Source organism: Labrus bergylta, chromosome 18 (genome assembly GCF_963930695.1).
Source record: "Labrus bergylta chromosome 18, fLabBer1.1, whole genome shotgun sequence".
Lineage (NCBI taxonomy): Eukaryota > Metazoa > Chordata > Actinopteri > Labriformes > Labridae > Labrus > Labrus bergylta.
In genome coordinates, this window is record NC_089212.1 from 23,046,555 (window position 1) to 23,065,911 (window position 19,357).

The 19,357-nt window shown below is 45.7% G+C and overlaps 1 protein-coding gene across 1 annotated transcript in view; it reads left to right on the top strand.

The window, feature by feature from the left end:
• dync1h1 (dynein, cytoplasmic 1, heavy chain 1) overlaps window positions 1-19,357 on the top strand; it is a 31,027-nt gene that overhangs the window by 9,016 nt on the left and 2,654 nt on the right. Inside the window, 49 exon segments of the mRNA XM_020647981.3 lie at window positions 107-461; window positions 550-744; window positions 843-1,125; window positions 1,219-1,319; window positions 1,435-1,594; window positions 1,751-1,991; window positions 2,097-2,280; window positions 2,408-2,620; window positions 3,033-3,271; window positions 3,377-3,533; window positions 3,621-3,845; window positions 3,932-4,162; window positions 4,256-4,396; window positions 4,498-4,731; window positions 4,929-5,135; window positions 5,247-5,368; window positions 5,515-5,680; window positions 5,773-5,936; window positions 6,085-6,214; window positions 6,314-6,447; window positions 6,564-6,678; window positions 6,777-6,938; window positions 7,068-7,282; window positions 8,548-8,752; window positions 8,854-9,027; window positions 9,837-9,956; window positions 10,052-10,172; window positions 10,575-10,770; window positions 11,460-11,577; window positions 11,677-11,892; window positions 11,987-12,199; window positions 13,215-13,342; window positions 13,440-13,593; window positions 13,683-13,829; window positions 14,234-14,384; window positions 14,491-14,744; window positions 15,428-15,562; window positions 15,658-15,752; window positions 15,855-16,029; window positions 16,679-16,754; window positions 16,870-17,030; window positions 17,123-17,234; window positions 17,334-17,394; window positions 17,472-17,595; window positions 17,726-17,839; window positions 17,996-18,166; window positions 18,266-18,483; window positions 18,574-18,647; window positions 18,650-18,676. Of these exon segments, the coding sequence (XP_020503637.2) occupies window positions 107-461; window positions 550-744; window positions 843-1,125; window positions 1,219-1,319; window positions 1,435-1,594; window positions 1,751-1,991; window positions 2,097-2,280; window positions 2,408-2,620; window positions 3,033-3,271; window positions 3,377-3,533; window positions 3,621-3,845; window positions 3,932-4,162; window positions 4,256-4,396; window positions 4,498-4,731; window positions 4,929-5,135; window positions 5,247-5,368; window positions 5,515-5,680; window positions 5,773-5,936; window positions 6,085-6,214; window positions 6,314-6,447; window positions 6,564-6,678; window positions 6,777-6,938; window positions 7,068-7,282; window positions 8,548-8,752; window positions 8,854-9,027; window positions 9,837-9,956; window positions 10,052-10,172; window positions 10,575-10,770; window positions 11,460-11,577; window positions 11,677-11,892; window positions 11,987-12,199; window positions 13,215-13,342; window positions 13,440-13,593; window positions 13,683-13,829; window positions 14,234-14,384; window positions 14,491-14,744; window positions 15,428-15,562; window positions 15,658-15,752; window positions 15,855-16,029; window positions 16,679-16,754; window positions 16,870-17,030; window positions 17,123-17,234; window positions 17,334-17,394; window positions 17,472-17,595; window positions 17,726-17,839; window positions 17,996-18,166; window positions 18,266-18,483; window positions 18,574-18,647; window positions 18,650-18,676 (8,114 nt within the window).

Sequence of the window (19,357 nt, forward strand, 5' to 3'; positions counted from 1 at the left end):
ACAGTGGAACAGTTCTGCACATTGTTGTAAAAGGAGTTTGTGATTTTTGTCAAAGATCTGAAATTACTTTTTACTGATTTGCACTTCCTAACTATTTTGTATTCAGGTTCTACTTTGTGGGAGATGAGGACCTGCTGGAAATCATCGGCAACAGCAAGAATGTGGCCAAACTGCAGAAGCACTTCAAGAAGATGTTTGCCGGCGTTTCCAGCATCCTGCTCAACGAGGACAACACCGAGGTGCTGGGGATCTCGTCCCGCGAGGGCGAGGAGATTCTCTACAAGACACCCGTCTCCATCACAAAGCATCCCAAGATCAATGAGTGGCTGACGCTGGTGGAGAAGGAGATGAGGGTGACGCTGGCCAAGCTGCTGGCCGAGTCCGTCACAGAGGTCACTGGATTCAACAAGGGCACGGCCGTGGATCTGAGTCAGTACATCGACTGGATTGACCGTTACCAGGTTGGTAATTTAGAGCATTTTACACCCAATTCAACACAAAATGATTCAAGCAGTGTGTTCATTTAATTTTGTTTCCCTCTCTTCACAGGCTCAGCTGGTGGTCCTGTCCACTCAGATTGCCTGGTCTGAGAACATCGAGTCGGCTCTGACCACCATCTCTGGAGGTGGAGACATGTCACCCATGCAGGGAGTGCTGTCAAACGTGGAGGCCACCCTCAACGTGCTGGCTGACACCGTGCTGATGGAGCAGCCTCCACTCCGCAGGAGGAAACTGGAGCACCTGGTTAGAGGACTATGGATTATTTGATTTCAAAGGCACATTCTTTAAAGACAACATCAAATAAAAAAGTAATTCTGTTTTTATTCTCGTCTTCATCTTAGATCACCGAGCTGGTGCACCAGCGTGATGTGACCAGAACCCTCATCAAGAACAAGATCGACAACCCCAAGTCCTTCGAGTGGCTCAGCCAGATGCGCTTCTACTTCGACCCCAAGCAGACAGATGTGCTGCAGCAGCTGTCCATCCAGATGGCCAACGCCAAGTTCAACTACGGCTTCGAGTATCTGGGTGTCCAAGACAAGCTGGTGCAGACCCCTCTGACAGACCGCTGCTATCTCACCATGACCCAGGCTCTGGAGGCCCGCCTTGGAGGCTCACCATTTGGTACTTCTTTTTGGCCCATAGACATAATAAGGATGGTGAATGTAAGAAAATGTAGATTTAAATGTGTAATAATTGAATTCTTCCTTCATCTAGGTCCTGCTGGCACAGGAAAGACGGAGTCAGTGAAAGCTCTGGGTCACCAGCTGGGACGTTTTGTCCTGGTCTTCAACTGTGATGAGACATTCGACTTCCAGGTACAGAACTGTGTTCACATTCTGGGAAACATCGTGTGATTGTCATTTACTTTGAATGAACAAAAATATGATTATATTTCATGAAAATATGATTTTCTTGTGTTCCTTTTTGTAGGCCATGGGTCGCATCTTTGTAGGTTTGTGTCAAGTGGGAGCGTGGGGCTGCTTCGACGAGTTTAACCGTCTGGAGGAGAGGATGCTCTCAGCCGTCTCCCAGCAGGTCCAGTACATCCAGGTGGCCTTGAGGGAGCACAGCAACCCCAACAGAGACAGGAGTATGTATAATATGTGCAGAAAAAAATAGGTGTAATAATGTTTGTGAGAATGCTTTGACAAGAGAAATGAAATACAAATCGGTTTTCAAAAAAGTCAATGTCTTTCTTCGTTTTTAAAATCCAGAGAACATCAGTTAACATCCGTCCTTTCCTCAGGTGTGCCCGTCATGACAGAGCTCCTGAACAAGCAGGTGAAGGTGAGCCCCGACATGGCCATCTTCATCACCATGAACCCTGGCTACGCCGGCCGCTCCAACCTGCCCGATAACCTGAAGAAGCTGTTCCGCAGCTTGGCCATGACCAAACCCGACCGCCAGCTCATCGCCCAGGTCATGCTCTACTCTCAGGGTTTCCGCACAGCCGAGATCCTCGCCAAGAAGATCGTGCCCTTCTTCAAGTATGTGATGTTTTAAAAAGAAAAAAAAAATGTGTCATGGCTTTTTCAGATACTTTTTAAAAGAGGTCTGTCGTCTCTAAAGTTTAATTATCGATGTTATTTCAGGCTGTGCGACGAGCAGCTGTCATCGCAGAGTCACTACGACTTTGGTCTCCGAGCTCTGAAGAGCGTGCTGATCAGTGCTGGTAATGTCAAGCGTGAGCGCATCCAGAGGATCAAGAGGGAGAAGCTGGAGCGCGGAGAAGTTGTAGATGAAAATGACATCGCTGAAAACCTTCCCGAACAGGAGGTATGGAAAATGAAACATAATTTGAATTTGAATTCTCTGATGATTCTGATTTTCAAATCAAACTAAAATCAAACTTTGGGGATTATAAAAAGTTACCTCACTCCGTCTGTGTCTTTCTTTCCTTTAGATCCTGATCCAGAGTGTGTGCGAGACCATGGTTCCCAAGCTGGTGGCGGAGGACATCCCTCTTCTCTTCAGCCTGCTGTCGGATGTCTTCCCCGGAGTGCAGTACCACCGTGGAGAGATGACCGCTCTGAGGGAGGAGCTGAAGAAGGTCTGCGCCGAGATGTACCTCACCTACGGAGACGGCGACGATGTGGGCAGCATGTGGGTGGAGAAGGTACGTAGCTAAATTACCCTCCAAAAATACTGATTGTTCTCAGGAACATTCAATTCATTTCAGTTTATTTAGGAAGGGGACAGTTCAAATTGATAAAACACATGATTATACTTGGGTGAAAAAGCCAGAATTAGCCAAAACGCTACTTTTCATCTGTAGTCCCCTGGCCTCGATGTTAAAGAGGCTTTTTAAAATAAAAATAAACGAGGAGATAAAGGAAAAGAGCGACAACAGCAGAAGAGAACTTGGCACAAATTGTATCCATTGTAGACAGTCATGACTCACAGAGTTATTTTCAGAGGAGATACTTGATTTATATTACATTTAAGTGGGAAAAATATAAGCCTTTAAGATGCTGCAAAGAGAGTCTGCACTCTGATTTAATGACACTTTATTATTCATTCTCTTCCAGGTGCTCCAGCTGTACCAGATCACACAGATCAACCACGGCCTGATGATGGTGGGACCCTCCGGTAGCGGGAAGACCATGGCGTGGAGGGTGCTCCTCAAGGCCCTGGAGAGGCTGGAGGGTGTCGAGGGTGTGGCCCACATCATCGACCCCAAAGCCATCAGCAAGGACCACCTGTATGGAACCCTGGACCCCAACACCCGCGAATGGACTGACGGCTTGTTCACACACATCCTCAGGAAGTGAGTTCTTTAAACAAGTTACCTCGCTGAGTCTTCTTGGTTTGTCTTTGTCTGCTTTTAAAGAATACGACATGGATGTAAAATATTTCTCTTTTCATTTTTAAGGATCATTGACAATGTCCGAGGTGAACTGCAGAAGCGCCAGTGGATCATCTTCGACGGCGACGTCGACCCTGAGTGGGTTGAAAATCTCAACTCGGTCCTGGATGACAACAAGCTGCTCACCCTTCCCAATGGAGAGCGTCTCAGCCTGCCGCCAAACGTAAGAGCGCACGACACTCTCACCGTTTTTAATCCCGTAAATCGACTGAACCGATTGTAGTCATCGAGTTTGTCTCTCGCTCTGCAGGTACGTGTGATGTTTGAAGTGCAGGACCTGAAGTACGCCACCCTGGCCACCGTGTCTCGCTGTGGTATGGTCTGGTTCAGCGAGGACGTTCTCAGCACCGACATGATCTTCAACCACTTCCTGGCTCGCATACGCAGCATCCCATTGGACGAGGGAGAGGATGAAGCTCAGCGCCAGAGGAAGGGCACGGATGATGAGGAAGAGACTGCGTCACCGATGCTGCAGGTAAACAAAAGGAAGAAAGTACACGATTAGATAAAATGTATTTATTGTTCTTCTTTACTGATAGTCTTCCCCCCCCCCCCCACTAGATCCAGCGAGATGCCGCCGCCATCCTGCAGCCGTACTTCACCTCCACAGGCCTGGTGATCAAAGCCATCGAGCACGCCTCAAAGATGGAACACATCATGGACTTCACCCGCCTGCGCTGCCTGGGTTCCCTCTTCTCGATGCTGCACCAGGCCTGCCGAAATGTGGCCCTCTACAACAACAACCACCCCGACTTCCCCATGCCCAACGATCAGCTGGAGAAATACATGCAGGTAATGTTCTGCTTTTCTGTTCTCCCTGTAAGTGGTGTTTTTAAGTTTATATAGAAACTTAAAACTCAATCACTGCTTTCTATTTTCTCACAGAAATATCTGATCTACGCTGTGCTGTGGTCGTTCTCTGGAGACGGGCGGCTGAAGATAAGGGGGGAGCTTGGAGAGTACATCCGTCGCATCACCACAGTGCCCCTCCCCTCTGCGCCCAATGTCCCCATCATCGACTACGAGGTACGGCTTAAAGTGTTACAAAAGTTCTTCTTGAGTAAAATGTAAGAAAGTCGTTTTGATTATCTGTAACCTTCACAAAAAAAAATCGTCTTTGTGTACAGGTGTGCATCACAGGTGAGTGGCAGTCCTGGCAGGGCAAGGTGCCCCAGATCGAGGTCGAGACCCACAAGGTGGCCTCCCCGGACGTTGTGGTTCCCACCCTGGATACCGTGCGCCACGAGGCTTTGCTTTACACGTGGCTGGCCGAGCACAAGCCCCTGGTGCTGTGTGGACCTCCCGGCTCCGGAAAGACCATGACTCTGTTCAGCGCCCTCAGAGCGCTGCCTGACATGGAGGTGAGAAGATGAAAAAAATCACTAAAACCCTCATTTAGCTTAACCTGATCCGGAGTTTTCATCATTTTTGAAGCCCTGGAAAAGCTACATCATGCCCCTTTTTAAGAATAATGTTCATTTGAGTCAATCATCCTTAACTTCTGCATGGAAATGTACAAAACGAGTAATTTCAAAATCGTCTTCCAATTCTCCACCAGGTTGTCGGTCTGAACTTCTCCAGTGCCACCACCCCGGAGCTGCTCCTGAAGACCTTCGATCATTACTGCGAGTACCGACGTACCCCCAACGGAGTCGTCCTGGCCCCCGTCCAGCTGGGCAAGTGGCTGGTGTTGTTCTGCGATGAAATCAATCTGCCGGACATGGACAAGTACGGCACACAGAGAGTCATCTCGTTCCTCAGACAGGTACGATGCTTTTGTTTACAGTTATGACGTCATCATGTTGGACATGGAAGGATAAACCTTGTATCCCTCCTTGAAGATAACTGGCTTATCTTTTGTGTGTTTTCCTCGCAGATGGTGGAGCATGGAGGTTTCTACCGCACCTCAGACCAGACCTGGGTCAAACTGGAGAGGATCCAGTTTGTTGGAGCTTGTAATCCTCCCACTGACCCCGGCAGAAAGCCTCTCACACACAGGTACAGGACCCATACTGAACACCTGTTTAACAAAGTCATAAAATAAATATCTAAATGACCAGAAAATATATATATTTTTTACTTAATTCATATATTTCATGTGACAAAGCTCTGACGTTCACCATGTTGTGGTTTGCTGTTTGTAGGTTCCTGCGTCATGTCCCCGTTGTGTACGTGGACTACCCAGGTCCCGCCTCTCTGACCCAGATTTATGGAACCTTCAACCGTGCCATGCTGCGCCTCATCCCCTCTCTGCGTACCTACGCTGAGCCTCTGACTGCTGCGATGGTGGAGTTCTACACCATGTCTCAGGTAAGGGATTTTAAATGAAATATTTACAAGGTTTTCTTTGTGGTGTTACAGTTTATTATCTTACCTTTACATTTATCCCGTTTTTTCTTCAGGAGCGGTTCACCCAGGACACCCAGCCTCACTACATCTACTCCCCCAGAGAGATGACCCGCTGGGTGAGGGGCATCTTCGAGGCCCTGCGTCCTCTGGAGACTCTACCTGTGGAAGGGCTGATCCGCATCTGGGCCCATGAAGCTCTGCGTCTCTTCCAGGACAGGTGAGGACAACTTCCTGAGGAAAGACTTAAAACAAAAGACTTGCAGGACTCTCACAGTTCTAAAAAGTCTTTAGGGGCGCTCTAACACTAGGCTATCCATACCGTGCCCACATGCTCGTAATAAGTCTTATCCTAAACCTTTTCCCAGGCTGGTTGATGATGAAGAGCGAAGGTGGACAGATGAGAACATCGACATGGTCGCTCTCAAACACTTCCCCAACATCGATAAGGACAAGGGTCTCAACAGGCCGATCCTCTACAGCAACTGGCTCTCCAAGGTGAACTCGCAATAAGACCGCAGCTGTGATCGCTCTGCTTTTGGTAAAGATGCTGAGACATGAAATATTCCTACTCACTTTTTTTATTTGTCTATACAGGACTACATCCCCGTGGAACAGGAGGAGCTCAGGGACTATGTGAAGGCCCGTCTGAAGGTCTTCTATGAAGAGGAGCTGGACGTCCCTCTGGTGCTCTTCAACGAGGTGCTGGACCACGTCCTCAGGATCGACCGGTGAGAGCCTCCTTCTCGTGCTTGTGATGAAATACATAAAAAAGAATGATTTTAGACCTCATAATTCTGACTAGATTTTCAGATAATAACATTTTTTTAATCGATTCCTCCTCCAGAATCTTCCGGCAGCCTCAGGGTCATCTCCTGCTGATCGGCGTCAGTGGAGCAGGAAAGACCACTCTGTCTCGCTTCGTCGCCTGGATGAACGGACTCAGCGTTTACCAGATCAAGGTCGGTGACAGGAAGTGTGAAGATCCAACATGTTGAGACGTTTTCGCAAAGAGCGTCATAACCAACAATCTGTATTTGATATACACGCGTGTTTCCAGGTCCACAGGAAATACACCGGAGAGGACTTCGACGAGGATCTGCGCACGGTGCTGCGTCGCTCAGGCTGCAAGAACGAGAAGATCGCTTTCATCATGGATGAGTCCAACGTGCTGGATTCTGGTTTCCTTGAGAGGATGAACACACTGCTGGCCAACGGAGAGGTAACTAGCGTCCATCATATCCTCACAGAGGAACAAGATGCCTTTTTTTAGTTTCAGAGATATAGAATCTGTTTTAGTTGTGCGGTCTTATTTTTCCGGCCTCTTTTAACATGCGTCGTTCTGTTTTAGGTTCCCGGCCTGTTCGAGGGTGACGAGTACGCGACCCTGATGACTCAGTGTAAAGAGGGAGCCCAGAAGGAGGGCCTGATGCTGGACACACACGAAGAGCTGTACAAGTGGTTCACCAGCCAGGTCATCAGGAACCTGCATGTTGTTTTCACCATGAACCCGTCATCAGAGGGCCTGAAGGACCGGGCTGCCACATCCCCCGCCCTCTTCAACAGGTACAGGACACACGGCACACTCTCTCTAAAGGAAAAGATAAAAGGGGTGACCAAGAGCCTCATTCGACTTCCAAACTCGCAGTCGAACCTGCTTATGAAAGAAAGAGAATTCCATTCAGAACAGGGGGGCGGGCACCTCCTTTCAGCTCAGGCTCTCATTGGATATTATAGAGAACAAACCATATGACAGATTTTTGTAGGCCAACCCTGAAGTAGCATCGCCATGGGGGTCTAACGAGAATTCTCCTCTGGGATATTTTCATTGGATTTTGGATCATTGCAGAAAATAACCTCTGTGGTAAACACACGTTTCTGAAGCGTAGGCGTTTTGTTCAGCAGGATAATCTTCACAGATGAACGCCATTTTTATGATGTTTGAAGAGTTAATGCGGCCGACAGAAGTAAAAAGCTAACGTTATGCTACAAGCTAACTACACCACGGTGGGATGATTGTGACGTCACTAGCGTTATGCTTCAGACGATCTCCGATAAACTAATCCACGTAGCTTAATAAATAGTTTACTAACATAATATTCACCTGAACCTAAAGATTAAACCTACAGGAGACATCTCCGACTAGTGAGAGAGTTCCCGCCCTCTGTGTCCGGCGTGATGACCTTTTAATGTCCCCGACAACCGCTGTAGTCACATTTAGCCACTTGTTAGCAACCGCCTTTTTAAAGACGAGTAAAAACTTCAAACTTCACAAGTGGAGGTATTACCTAACGTAGTTTATGTGGTTTAACAAAACACCAACATCTCTTCAGCTTGTGTTCACCACAGACCTTATTTCAGGAGTCTAACCACAAACACATTCAAAATCCACATTGACTTTTAGACGTTAGACCCCATGGCGCTCAAATGCTAACTTACTTCAGGGTTTTAGGACTCATTCCTGTGGCGCTCTATAGGCTGGGAACAATGAATGGAAGGTTGTAAATTGGCCAAATGAGGTGTCAATCAAAAGGTCAGAGTGCAGCTGCCGTGTTGATGTATCACAGGAAAAAAAATCCACTCATAAAAAATGAACTATTACAGAAAATTTAGTGGGAAATTGATAACAATGTGTTAAATTTGAAGCAATCCGCTGACTTAATGAGTGAGAAGAATGATGGATCAAGTCCTGTCATGGAATAGAAGATAAATGTTTAATAAAGTGGTTAGTCTCTTATGTTGCACATGAGAATCTGGATTAATGAATGCAATGTACTGAAACATAAACAAGATGGAAGATGGTATTGACCGCAAACCTTTCTTTGTGTTAGGTGTGTGCTGAACTGGTTTGGAGACTGGTCCACAGAGGCCCTGTACCAGGTGGGTAAGGAGTTCACCAGTAAGATGGATCTGGAGAAACCAAACTACAAGGTGCCGGACTACATGCCCATCGTCTACGACAAGCTGCCCCAGCCGCCGTCTCACCGCGAGGCCATCGTCAACGGCTGCGTGTTTGTGCACCAGACTCTCCACCAGGTAGGCGTGGTTCTGGTTTCACGATGGATGTAATGTTCGGTGTGAAACGGGATATTTAGGCGTCGTTTGCTAAGCTTTAATCCGTTGTGATTTCTTCACAGGCCAACAACCGTCTGGCTAAACGAGGTGGTCACACGATGGCCATCACCCCTCGACACTACCTGGACTTCATCAACCAGTACGCCAACCTGTTCAACGAGAAACGCAGCGAGCTGGAGGAGCAGCAGATGCACCTCAACGTCGGCCTCCGCAAGATAAAGGAGACCGTCGATCAGGTGAAGACGCGTCACATTTTTCATGATATAACGATGCTGCAGAGATTTAATGATTTCCTGTCACATCATTCTTTTTTTTTTTTTTCTGATCAACTTTTTATTGAAATTTTACACAAGATGATTGTACACATGAGTGTCAATGACAGAAACCTAGGACAGCATCATCAAACAAACTATTTATAGATCGCCGTTGCCTTGATGAGGAAAAACATACAAAATTACTGATTGAAATTATGATATGCATATACATACATATACATACATATATACACACCCACACCCACATATGCACACAAAATAAAACTAAAACAAATAAACAGATTTAAAAAAAAAAAAAAAAGGAATTCAAGTAAACAATTTATTTTTCTTTTTTTTGGCTTAGTCATTTTATAAATCTTTTTTCTTTTAAAAACTCTAACGAAGATATGCTGAGCTGGAATTTCCCCAGTTAAAGATACATTTTATTAACTTTATTTTTTTATTAATTTATTTTTAAGTAAACATTTTTCACACAAAGTGTAAGTTTGCGTTTTGTTTATAATACCGGTTAGAAAAAGTGGATCTGAAAGAGTTGAAAAAAGGAAATCCCAAGCCTGTAAAGTGGATGCTCGTGCCTTATGAATTACAGCTAATGATCTTTCAACAAGAGTTAAACCATTCCTTTATCGATGCAGAATGTATTGTCGTCTTCTTTGGTTGAGCCTGCTAAGATAATTTTCCTAAAGACCTGTCACATCGTTCTTGAACTCTTGACTACAGTCGTGCTTGTTTCTCTCAGTGCGTGATCGTAACTTTTCTTTCTCATCCAGGTGGAGGAGCTCCGTCGCGACCTGAGAATCAAGAGCCAGGAGTTGGAGGCAAAGAACGCGGCCGCCAACGACAAGCTGAAGAAGATGGTCAAAGACCAGCAGGAGGCCGAAAAGAAAAAGGTACGCAAAGATGAATTTAACACCAAGAAGTAGAAAACGATATTCTGTTGTGGTTTTGATTAACTGTCCTCCTGTGCAATTTGTTTTGCTTCCAGGTGATGAGCCAGGAGATCCAGGAATCTGTGTACAAGCAGCAGGAAGTGATCAAAGACAAACAGCTGAGTGTCAAAGAGGACTTGGATCAAGTGGAGCCGGCTGTTATCGAGGCTCAGAATGGTACAGTAAAAAAACTATTCTACCTTTTTTTTTTTTTAATTGTTTTCACAGAATGAGCTGAAAGACGTAGTCATCCTTCTGTTTATGAAACAACAGGACTACACATCATACTAGAAAATAGTCTGTTTTTAAATTTACTTCTAATGTATTTGGAAACCAAAAGGTACCAGCAACAGCGAACATTTTAAGGCCGACTATGTTTGCCATCTTAAAAAAAATGTTCCTTTAGTTTTCTTAAAATCCACAACAGTCTGTTCTATTCCACCGTTAGGCCAAAAGATTTCTGGTTTTTATGACCGTGAAACTGTTTTCACAACTAATTCTTTGACTGCATCCCTCCCTCATCACCGCCCCGTCCACTTTTCATAACCCCCTCTCTTTGCTCGCCCTTGACGTTCATAGCCGTTAAGTCCATTAAGAAGCAGCACCTGGTGGAGGTGCGCTCCATGGCCAATCCACCCGCGGCCGTGAAGGTGGCCCTCGAGTCCATCTGCCTGCTCCTGGGAGAGAGCACCACCGACTGGAAGCAGATCCGCTCCATCATCATGAGGGAGAACTTCATCCCCACTATTGTAAACTTCTCCGCTGAAGACATCAGGTGAACTAAGACGAGAAATGTGTTGTGCACTTTGTTCACTAAAACTCTCTCTCCCTCTCTGTCTCTGCTTTCAAATCCCCCCCCCCTTCCCGTATCCTTTCCCTCTCTCCCCCCTGATTACTTCCTGTCTTTCAAACACATTTCCTCCCTCCACCTAACTAGCCGTGAGCTCTATAAAGCGGCAGCACCTAGTAGAAGTGCGGGCCATGACCAATCCCCCAGCCGCTGTCAAGCTGGCCCTGGAGTCTATCTGCCTTCTGCTGGGCGAGGAGACCAGTGACTGGAAAAAAATCAGACAAGTTATTATCAGGGACAATTTCATCAGCAGCATAGTCAACTTTTCCTCTGAGGAAATGAGGTACCAGCAATCAGAACGGCCGACAATGGAAGCCAAATCAAATCAGCATATCAATCAAGCGGCTCCTCTGATCAGATTTGATCTTCTAATGAATCAGACACTGAGCTTATGGTTACAACTCTTCTTTTTTGTAAATGATTTTACATTTTTTTAGGAGCAGAGATGGTATAAATCCCCTCTCCCACCCCACAACAAAATCTAAATGATCCACTGAATTATTTAATTTCTTCCGGTGATTTTATTTCACATTAAGGTTTTTTTTTTGGTTTTTTTATCGACTGTGTGAAGAAGCTGCTGACTTTTTTTTTTTTTTTGCTTCTTCTTTATCCAGCGACTCCATCCGTGAGAAGATGAAGAAGAACTACCTCTCCAACCCGGGCTACAACTACGACCAAGTGAACAGGGCGTCTCTGGCCTGTGGACCCATGGTGAAATGGGCGATCGCTCAGGTAGACGAGCCGTAACAGAATGAAAAATGATAACATTATTATTGCTCAAAGTGAATGCTTCTGATCTTACCTTCCTCTCCTCTCTATCGTCTCCGTTAGCTCAATTATGCCGACATGCTGAAGCGCGTGGAGCCTCTGCGTAACGAGCTGCAGAAGCTGGAGGACGACGCCACGGACAACAAGACGAAGGCCGAGGAGGTGGAGCAGATGATCAGAGACCTGGAGGCCAGCATCGCACGCTACAAGGAGGAGTACGCCGTCCTCATCTCGGAGGCTCAGGCCATCAAGGCCGACTTGGCCGCTGTAGAAGCTAAGGTATCTTTTTCTTTCTTTTTCCCCCTCTGGATCTGTCGCTTTTAATCCGGGTTAAACTGAACAACGTAGTAAACTCTGAAGCGTCTCCTCGCAGGTGAACCGCAGCACAGCCCTGCTGAAGAGTCTGTCGGCTGAGAGGGACCGCTGGGAGAAGACCAGCGAGACCTTCAAGAACCAGATGTCCACCATCGCTGGAGACTGTCTGCTGTCGTCCGCCTTCATCTCCTACGCCGGATACTTTGAACAGCAGATGAGACAGAACCTGTTCACCACCTGGTCTCACCACCTGCAGCAGGCCAACATTCAGGTGCTTATAACTCTGATACATCAGGGCCGAGTCGCTCGATCATCAAAATTACAAGACACGCGTTACCAATACTTCTAGTCATTATCAGAGCAGTATGTTGCGGGCTTATCATTCAATTTGTGGTTTTTAGGGATGTAAAGATTAATCGTACAATCTTGATAAATCGATTCAAAGGTGTCAAGATTCACATCGGTACTCAAATCGCAATAATATGGTGAGCGTCAGCAGTTGCAGAGCAAGATTTAGAGATTGAGGATGCACCACACCCGTCTTTTAAATTAGAGGTGTGGACGCATTTTGGCTTCCCCCAAGACAGAAAATGAAAGAGGTGAGAAGATCAATCACCAATCACCTCCCATTGTTGAGAGAAAAAAAACATTAAAAGGCCAAACCACACTGACAATAATAATAATAATAATAACTTTATTTATATAGCACCTTTTTAAAAACACAGGTTTACAAAGTGCTTTGACAAACAGCAAAAACAAGAACAAACTAAAGCAAACACAGAAGAACATAAACAACTGCAAGAACATAACAAATGCAAAATACTCAAAATAATTAAATACAATTCAACAGAAAAGAACCCAAAGTGCACGATACCCAACAGACATATATAACCCAACCATCACAAGAACCATCACAAGAACCATCATAAGAACCATCATAAGAACCATCATAAGAACCCAACAACACGAGCTGAGAGCAAGAGGAGCAAAGATTTAAAAAGATGTAAGAAACTAAAAGAGATAAAAGCAAATAAAAAGATAACAGCAATAAGAAGGTAAGAGCAGAAAAAGAAATAGAAACAAGTGGGTCTGCTGCCCCCTAAAGGACTCTCTTTCACTCATCATTTGTCTTCAGTCTCATTTTGTAAAATAAATTGAGAGTCGTATCGTTTGTTGAGTGAATCGTTACACCTTTGTGGTTTTGCATATTTTCTTGGGGGTATGTGATAGCTTTTTATTTTTACCAATTATTTGAAACTCCATCGTCGTTCATTTTCTCTCTTCAGTTCCGTACGGACATCGCCAGAACCGAGTACCTGTCCAACGCCGACGAGAGGCTCCGCTGGCAGGCCAACTCGCTCCCAGCAGACGACCTCTGCACTGAGAACGCCATCATGCTCAAGAGGTTCAACAGGTCAGTATCTTCATCTTTACATCTTTTTGGTGTCATTACTCATTTACTTAAAGCGTTCCTGAGCGTCTTTACTATTTTCATCTACCTTTTTTTACAGATACCCGCTTATCATCGATCCATCTGGCCAAGCCACGGAGTTCATAATGAACGAGTACAAAGAACGCAAAATCACCAGAACCAGTTTCCTGGACGATGCCTTCAGGAAGAACCTGGAGAGCGCCCTGCGTTTTGGAAACCCGCTGCTGGTCCAGGTACAAACCGCTGACTTCAACACGCTTCTTGCTCACTGGTCATAGACCTCATTAAGGATTAATTTATTATTTTTCTGCCCCCGCTCTAGGATGTAGAAAGCTACGACCCCATCTTGAACCCGGTGCTGAACAGAGAGGTCCGCAGGACTGGAGGTCGTGTCCTCATCACTCTGGGAGATCAGGACATCGATCTGTCACCGTCGTTTGTCATCTTCCTTTCTACACGTGACCCAACGGTGAGTAGCTCTTACTGTAGGTTTCATCTCAGAATAATGTCAGAATATTCAACTTTTTTAAGGATTAATTAAACAATGTCTAAGTCTTATAATGTATATAATTAGATCTGACAACTTTATGTTGTTTACCTCCCTTTCACTGTTTTATTTTATCATGTAAATTATGAGAAGCTATTTAAAGACCCCTTGTGAACTGCACTACTTAGGTTATGACCTAAAATTGAACATGTCTAAATGTCTGGCAATTATTCTGATGTTATGTTGTTGATGTTTTTTCTGTTGAAAGAATAATTTAAAAAAATTAGTGGCAAAAGGAAAAAAAGTATACAATTAGGACAATGGAACATCTGACATTTCTAAATCGATCGTATGAAATGTGGTTAATGTGTCTCTTGTGTGTGCAGGTCGAGTTCCCACCAGACTTGTGTTCTCGTGTCACATTCGTCAACTTCACGGTGACACGCAGCAGCCTTCAGAGTCAGTGTCTGAACGAGGTGCTGAAGGCTGAGCGGCCCGACGTGGACGAGAAACGCTCTGACCTCCTCAAGCTGCAGGGTGAGACACAAAATACCAGACGTGCTAACGCAGCGACGAGGCAGTGGATCAGACTGTCATGAAAAAGCTAACCTACATCTTTCCCCCCCATTCTTTTGTGGTGCAGGTGAGTTCCAGCTGCGCCTGCGTCAGCTGGAGAAATCCCTGCTGCAGGCCCTCAATGAGGTCAAGGGTCGCATCCTCGACGATGACACCATCATCACCACGCTGGAGAACCTGAAGAAGGAGGCGGCGGAGGTGACCAGGAAGGTGGAGGAGACGGATATTGTCATGGCGGAGGTGGAGGCGGTGTCGCAGCAATACCTGTCCCTGTCCTCGGCCTGCAGCAGCATCTACTTCACCATGGAGTCTCTCAACCAGGTCGGAAACGTTGAACGTGTCATTAACATGAAACACACCCAGTCAGTACCCGACCCCTCATGGGTTTATAAGACCACCAGAAATTCACTCAGTGGTTTACATTAACATTTCATAACATTACAAAGCTGCAGGCTTCTGTCACAGTTCAGCTTTAAGATTAGATGAGAAAACTTTATTGATCCCCAGGGGGGGGAAACTCATTTGTCACCTGGTCAATTCATACACAACAACAAACAATATTGACAGTACATCACCGTACACAACAATAACAAACACCACTGAAACCATTTGAATAATCATGTTCAGCCATGAGTCAGAAACACAACTAAAAATGTTCATTAAAATATCAGATGAACATTATTAGATTAAACAGCATGTTCTGTCTTTTCTCCCAGGCTTTACAAATAAAATCTGCGACAACAAAGATTCCTTTTTTTTAAAAAAACACACAACTCAAGTTTTTCATAATCGTCTAGCCAAAAGAAATCTGCCTAAATTGAGGACATTTTATTTTTAAAAGAACATCCCTTGGGTCATCACAGATCGTACAATGAAACACAAAAAGGGAATCTCATTTTTTAATTTCACACAACCCTCTGGAGTGGCATTAAAACCTGCCAGTTCTCTAAAGCTAAAGGAATAGAGAGCTAACTCGTGCTTACTCTCGCTGTGTCTCTTTCCAGATGCACTTCCTGTACCAGTACTCTCTTCACTTCTTCCTGGATACCTACCACACGGTCCTCTACGAGAACTCCAACCTGAAGGGCATCACTGATCACTCACAGAGACTCGCTGTCATCACCAAAGACCTCTTCCAGGTTTGAACTACACCTTTTAGGATTTAGAGTGTCCTCTTCTTTTGGTTGATATATAAACATTAATGTACTTCTTTTTTTTCTATGATGTGATGTAGGTGGTGTTCAACAGAGCAGCCAGAGGAATGCTTCACTTGGACCACATCACGTTTGCCATGCTGCTGGCTAAGATCAGCCTGAAGGGCATCACTAGGTACGTTTTTTTCAGTATTCTCTTGATACACTTCCAACAGTGTGAAACAAAAAAAGGTTTCCTGGCAATGAATATTAATCTTTGATATAATGTATGTTCCAGCGAGCCCTCGTATGACACAGAGTTCCAGCACTATCTGCGCGGAAAGGAGATCGTTCTGACCGGCATGTCGGTGCCCAAAGTGAAAGGTCTTACCACCGACCAGAGTGAGGCCATGGTCCGCCTCAGTCACCTGCCAGCGTTCGAAGACCTTGTGTCCAAAGTTGAGGCTGACGAGGTGAGCACTGAAGCAATATTGCACATCTAGTTAGAGATAGCCCCGTGTCCACCTAGTGTTTTGTTTTTTTCTGAGCGCCAGCGTCTGTTTTCTATTTTTTTTTTTTTAAATGAGTAGAGAGCATTTGCAGCAGAAAGCGGCCGCCTGGAGAAAAAGCACAGTGCCCAGCATCCTTTTTCTGAGCGCTCTGCCGTTTTTATGCGGCCGCTCCGAGCACTCAAGCTGAGAAATCTTTAAACTTTTCTCAAGGGCGCTTTCCAAATCTATGATATTCCCTGTATTTTTGCCACCTATGGATCGTGTCTTGTACCCACAATCCTCTTTGCTCCGTGTCTGATTGGGGAAAAAAAACACGATCTCAACAGTAAAAAAACAAAGGAGCAGTGTCGGTCATACAGCGGCCGTTTTCAAAAGACTGTTGTCACAGAGACGGGACAGATGTGCAGTGCTTTTCTTCTCAGAGCATAAACGCTTCATGTGAGCGTTCCTGAGCCCACGTCTAGCGCTCCTCTCCCGGAAAAATGCTAGGTGGACACTGAGCCTCATGCTGTAATGAAGCAGAGCTGTATACTGTATGAACACTCTTCAGTTTAGTCGATACTTTCCTTCTATATCAGTGATCATTATCTTCTTGTTTTTGTTATTTCAGCAATTCTTCATGTGGATCGAGAGCAACTCTCCAGAGCTGGCTGTTCCCTATCTGTGGTCAGAGGAGATGCAGTCCAGTGAGTATATAGATCTGCTATCTTTTGATGATGCATGAATGTTCAAGCACGGCTGATATTGATAGGAATGTCGTCTAAACTTGTACGTGTTGTGTGTACTCCGCTCTGTCTTCAGCTTCCATCGGTCAGGCAGTTCACCAGCTGTTGCTGATCCAGGCCTTCCGCCCCGATCGCATGCTGGCCATGTCGCACATCTTTGTCTCCAAGGTGCTGGGAGAGACCTTCATGAACATCATCGAGCAGCCTCTTGACCTCGCTAACATTGTGGATATGGAGGTATTTACCAATCAACACTTTCAGTCATCTTCTCTCTCCTGTTGTCAGTGTTTGTTGTTGAACCTGCTGACGTTCCTCTCTGACGCCTGCAGGTGAAGCCGAGCACTCCAGTCCTGATGTGTTCTGTACCGGGTTATGATGCCAGCGGCCTGGTCCGAGATCTGGCTGCTGAGGAGAACAAACAAATCACTTCCATCTCTATTGGTAAGAAAGAGAATAAAGCCCATACTCTTAAGACCCTGAAGACCGAAGATACTCGAGGATTCTTGTTGATACGTCTTGTTTTTTAAACTTGGTCCACAGGTTCAGCTGAAGGGTTCAATAAGGCAGACAGAGATATCAACACTGCTGTCAAGTCTGGACGGTATGTGACGTTCTGTCTGTGTCATTTCTTAGCTTGTAAAGACTGTAAATGACTGACTGAGTGACTCCGTCCTGCAGGTGGGTGATGTTGGAGAACGTCCACCTGGCCCCTGGATGGCTGATGCAGCTGGAAAAGAAGCTCCACTCCATGCAGCCTCATGCAAGCTTCAGGCTTTTCCTGACTATGGAGATCAACCCCAAGGCAAGAATATTCAACACTGTTTGATTAATCTTTAAAAAAGAAATATAAAGAAGTAAATCAGCAGGCTTGTTTCACATCTTATATTAAAGACTTGTGTGTTTAATATTTAAGTATCTTGTTTTCCTGCTAGGTGCCTGTGAACCTGCTCCGTGCTGGTCGTATCTTTGTGTTCGAGCCGCCTCCTGGTGTCAAAGCCAACATGCTCCGAACCTTCAGCAGCATCCCTGTGGCCCGCATGTGCAAGGTAACTCAGCCTGGACTTCTTCTTCTTTTAATTAAAGTAAAATGCACCTTCTGATACCAATAATAAAAAACACTCCCAATGCCAACGCCTCCTCAATCCTTATTACCGACAATCCACTTTCTCCACATGATCCATCTCAATGACTTCTTTCCTCAGGCTCCCAATGAGCGTGCTCGTCTCTACTTCCTGCTCGCTTGGTTCCATGCAGTCATTCAGGAGCGTCTGCGCTATGCACCGCTCGGCTGGTCCAAGAAATACGAGTTTGGAGAGTCTGACCTCCGTTCTGCCTGTGACACTGTGGACACCTGGCTGGACGACACCGCCAAGGTTGGAGAATCATTTCTTACCTCTTAAATACTAAATTATTCAAGTAGAATTCTTCTTCTTGTCTTCTAAAACTTTGCCTCATCGCACACACACGCACAGGGTCGTCAGAATATCGCTCCGGACAAGATCCCCTGGGCTGCTCTGAAAACCCTCATGGCCCTGTCCATCTACGGCGGTCGAATCGACAACGAGTTCGACCAGCGTTTGCTGAACACCTTCCTGGAGCGCATCTTCACAAAGGGAAGCTTCGACAGCGAGTTCAAACTGGCCCTGAAGGTCGACGGGCACAAGGACATCAAGATGCCTGATGGCATTCGGTGAGTTAGTGCGAGCGTAATCCAGCTCTGTAAAACAAACGTTTGAAAAAAACCGATAAATGATGATGTGTGATTTTTGATTTATTGCAGGCGTGAGGAGTTCATGCACTGGGTTGAGATGCTTCCCGACACTCAGACTCCATCTTGGCTCGGGTTGCCTAGCAATGCGAGAAGGTCTTGCTCACCACTCAGGGTAGGCTACAGACAGTCCTCATCGTCGTCATCATCATCATCTGTCCTCTGGTGATCTGTAACATGTCCCCGACATCTCTGGACTCCTCTTCCTCGATCAGATTTCATGGCTTCACAGAGCGAATCACTAACCATCTCTCTCTCTGTTCTAGTGTCTTTAATTTATTTTTTTTGACAGGGCTCGCAGTGCAACCAGTTCTTTTGATTTTTTTTTTTTACGTCTGCTTTGGGCAGAATACTTTGTGTGTGTTTGTAGTGTGTGGTGGCAAAGAATATGTCAGTTCTGCTCCCTCTACTGATCGCTCATTTTCTCACCGGTTAGTTTTCTGTGGTTTCATAAGTGCCTCCTCGTGTTGCTCTTGTATATACCTACTCGCTGTGTAGTTGTAGTTGTAGCTTAGCTGTAGCCTCAGCCATCATGCTTCAAAAGGTGCTCTGCCCAAAGGAAGGGGTGTGGGTGGCCTCAACCTCCAGCAGCTGTATTTCACAGCCATCATGTCCGCTTTGCTAAAAATACCACTCAAACCCCGCCCTCCTATTAGGACTCGTATCAGCCATCCACCTCCCACATCCCCCTGAATCACACCCCATACTTTGTTGATGATTTCCACACTCCCTCTCCCCTCCATCCTCACTCCCACCCCTTAGTTTTCTCCCTCAGTTTTGTTACCCTCCATTTCTT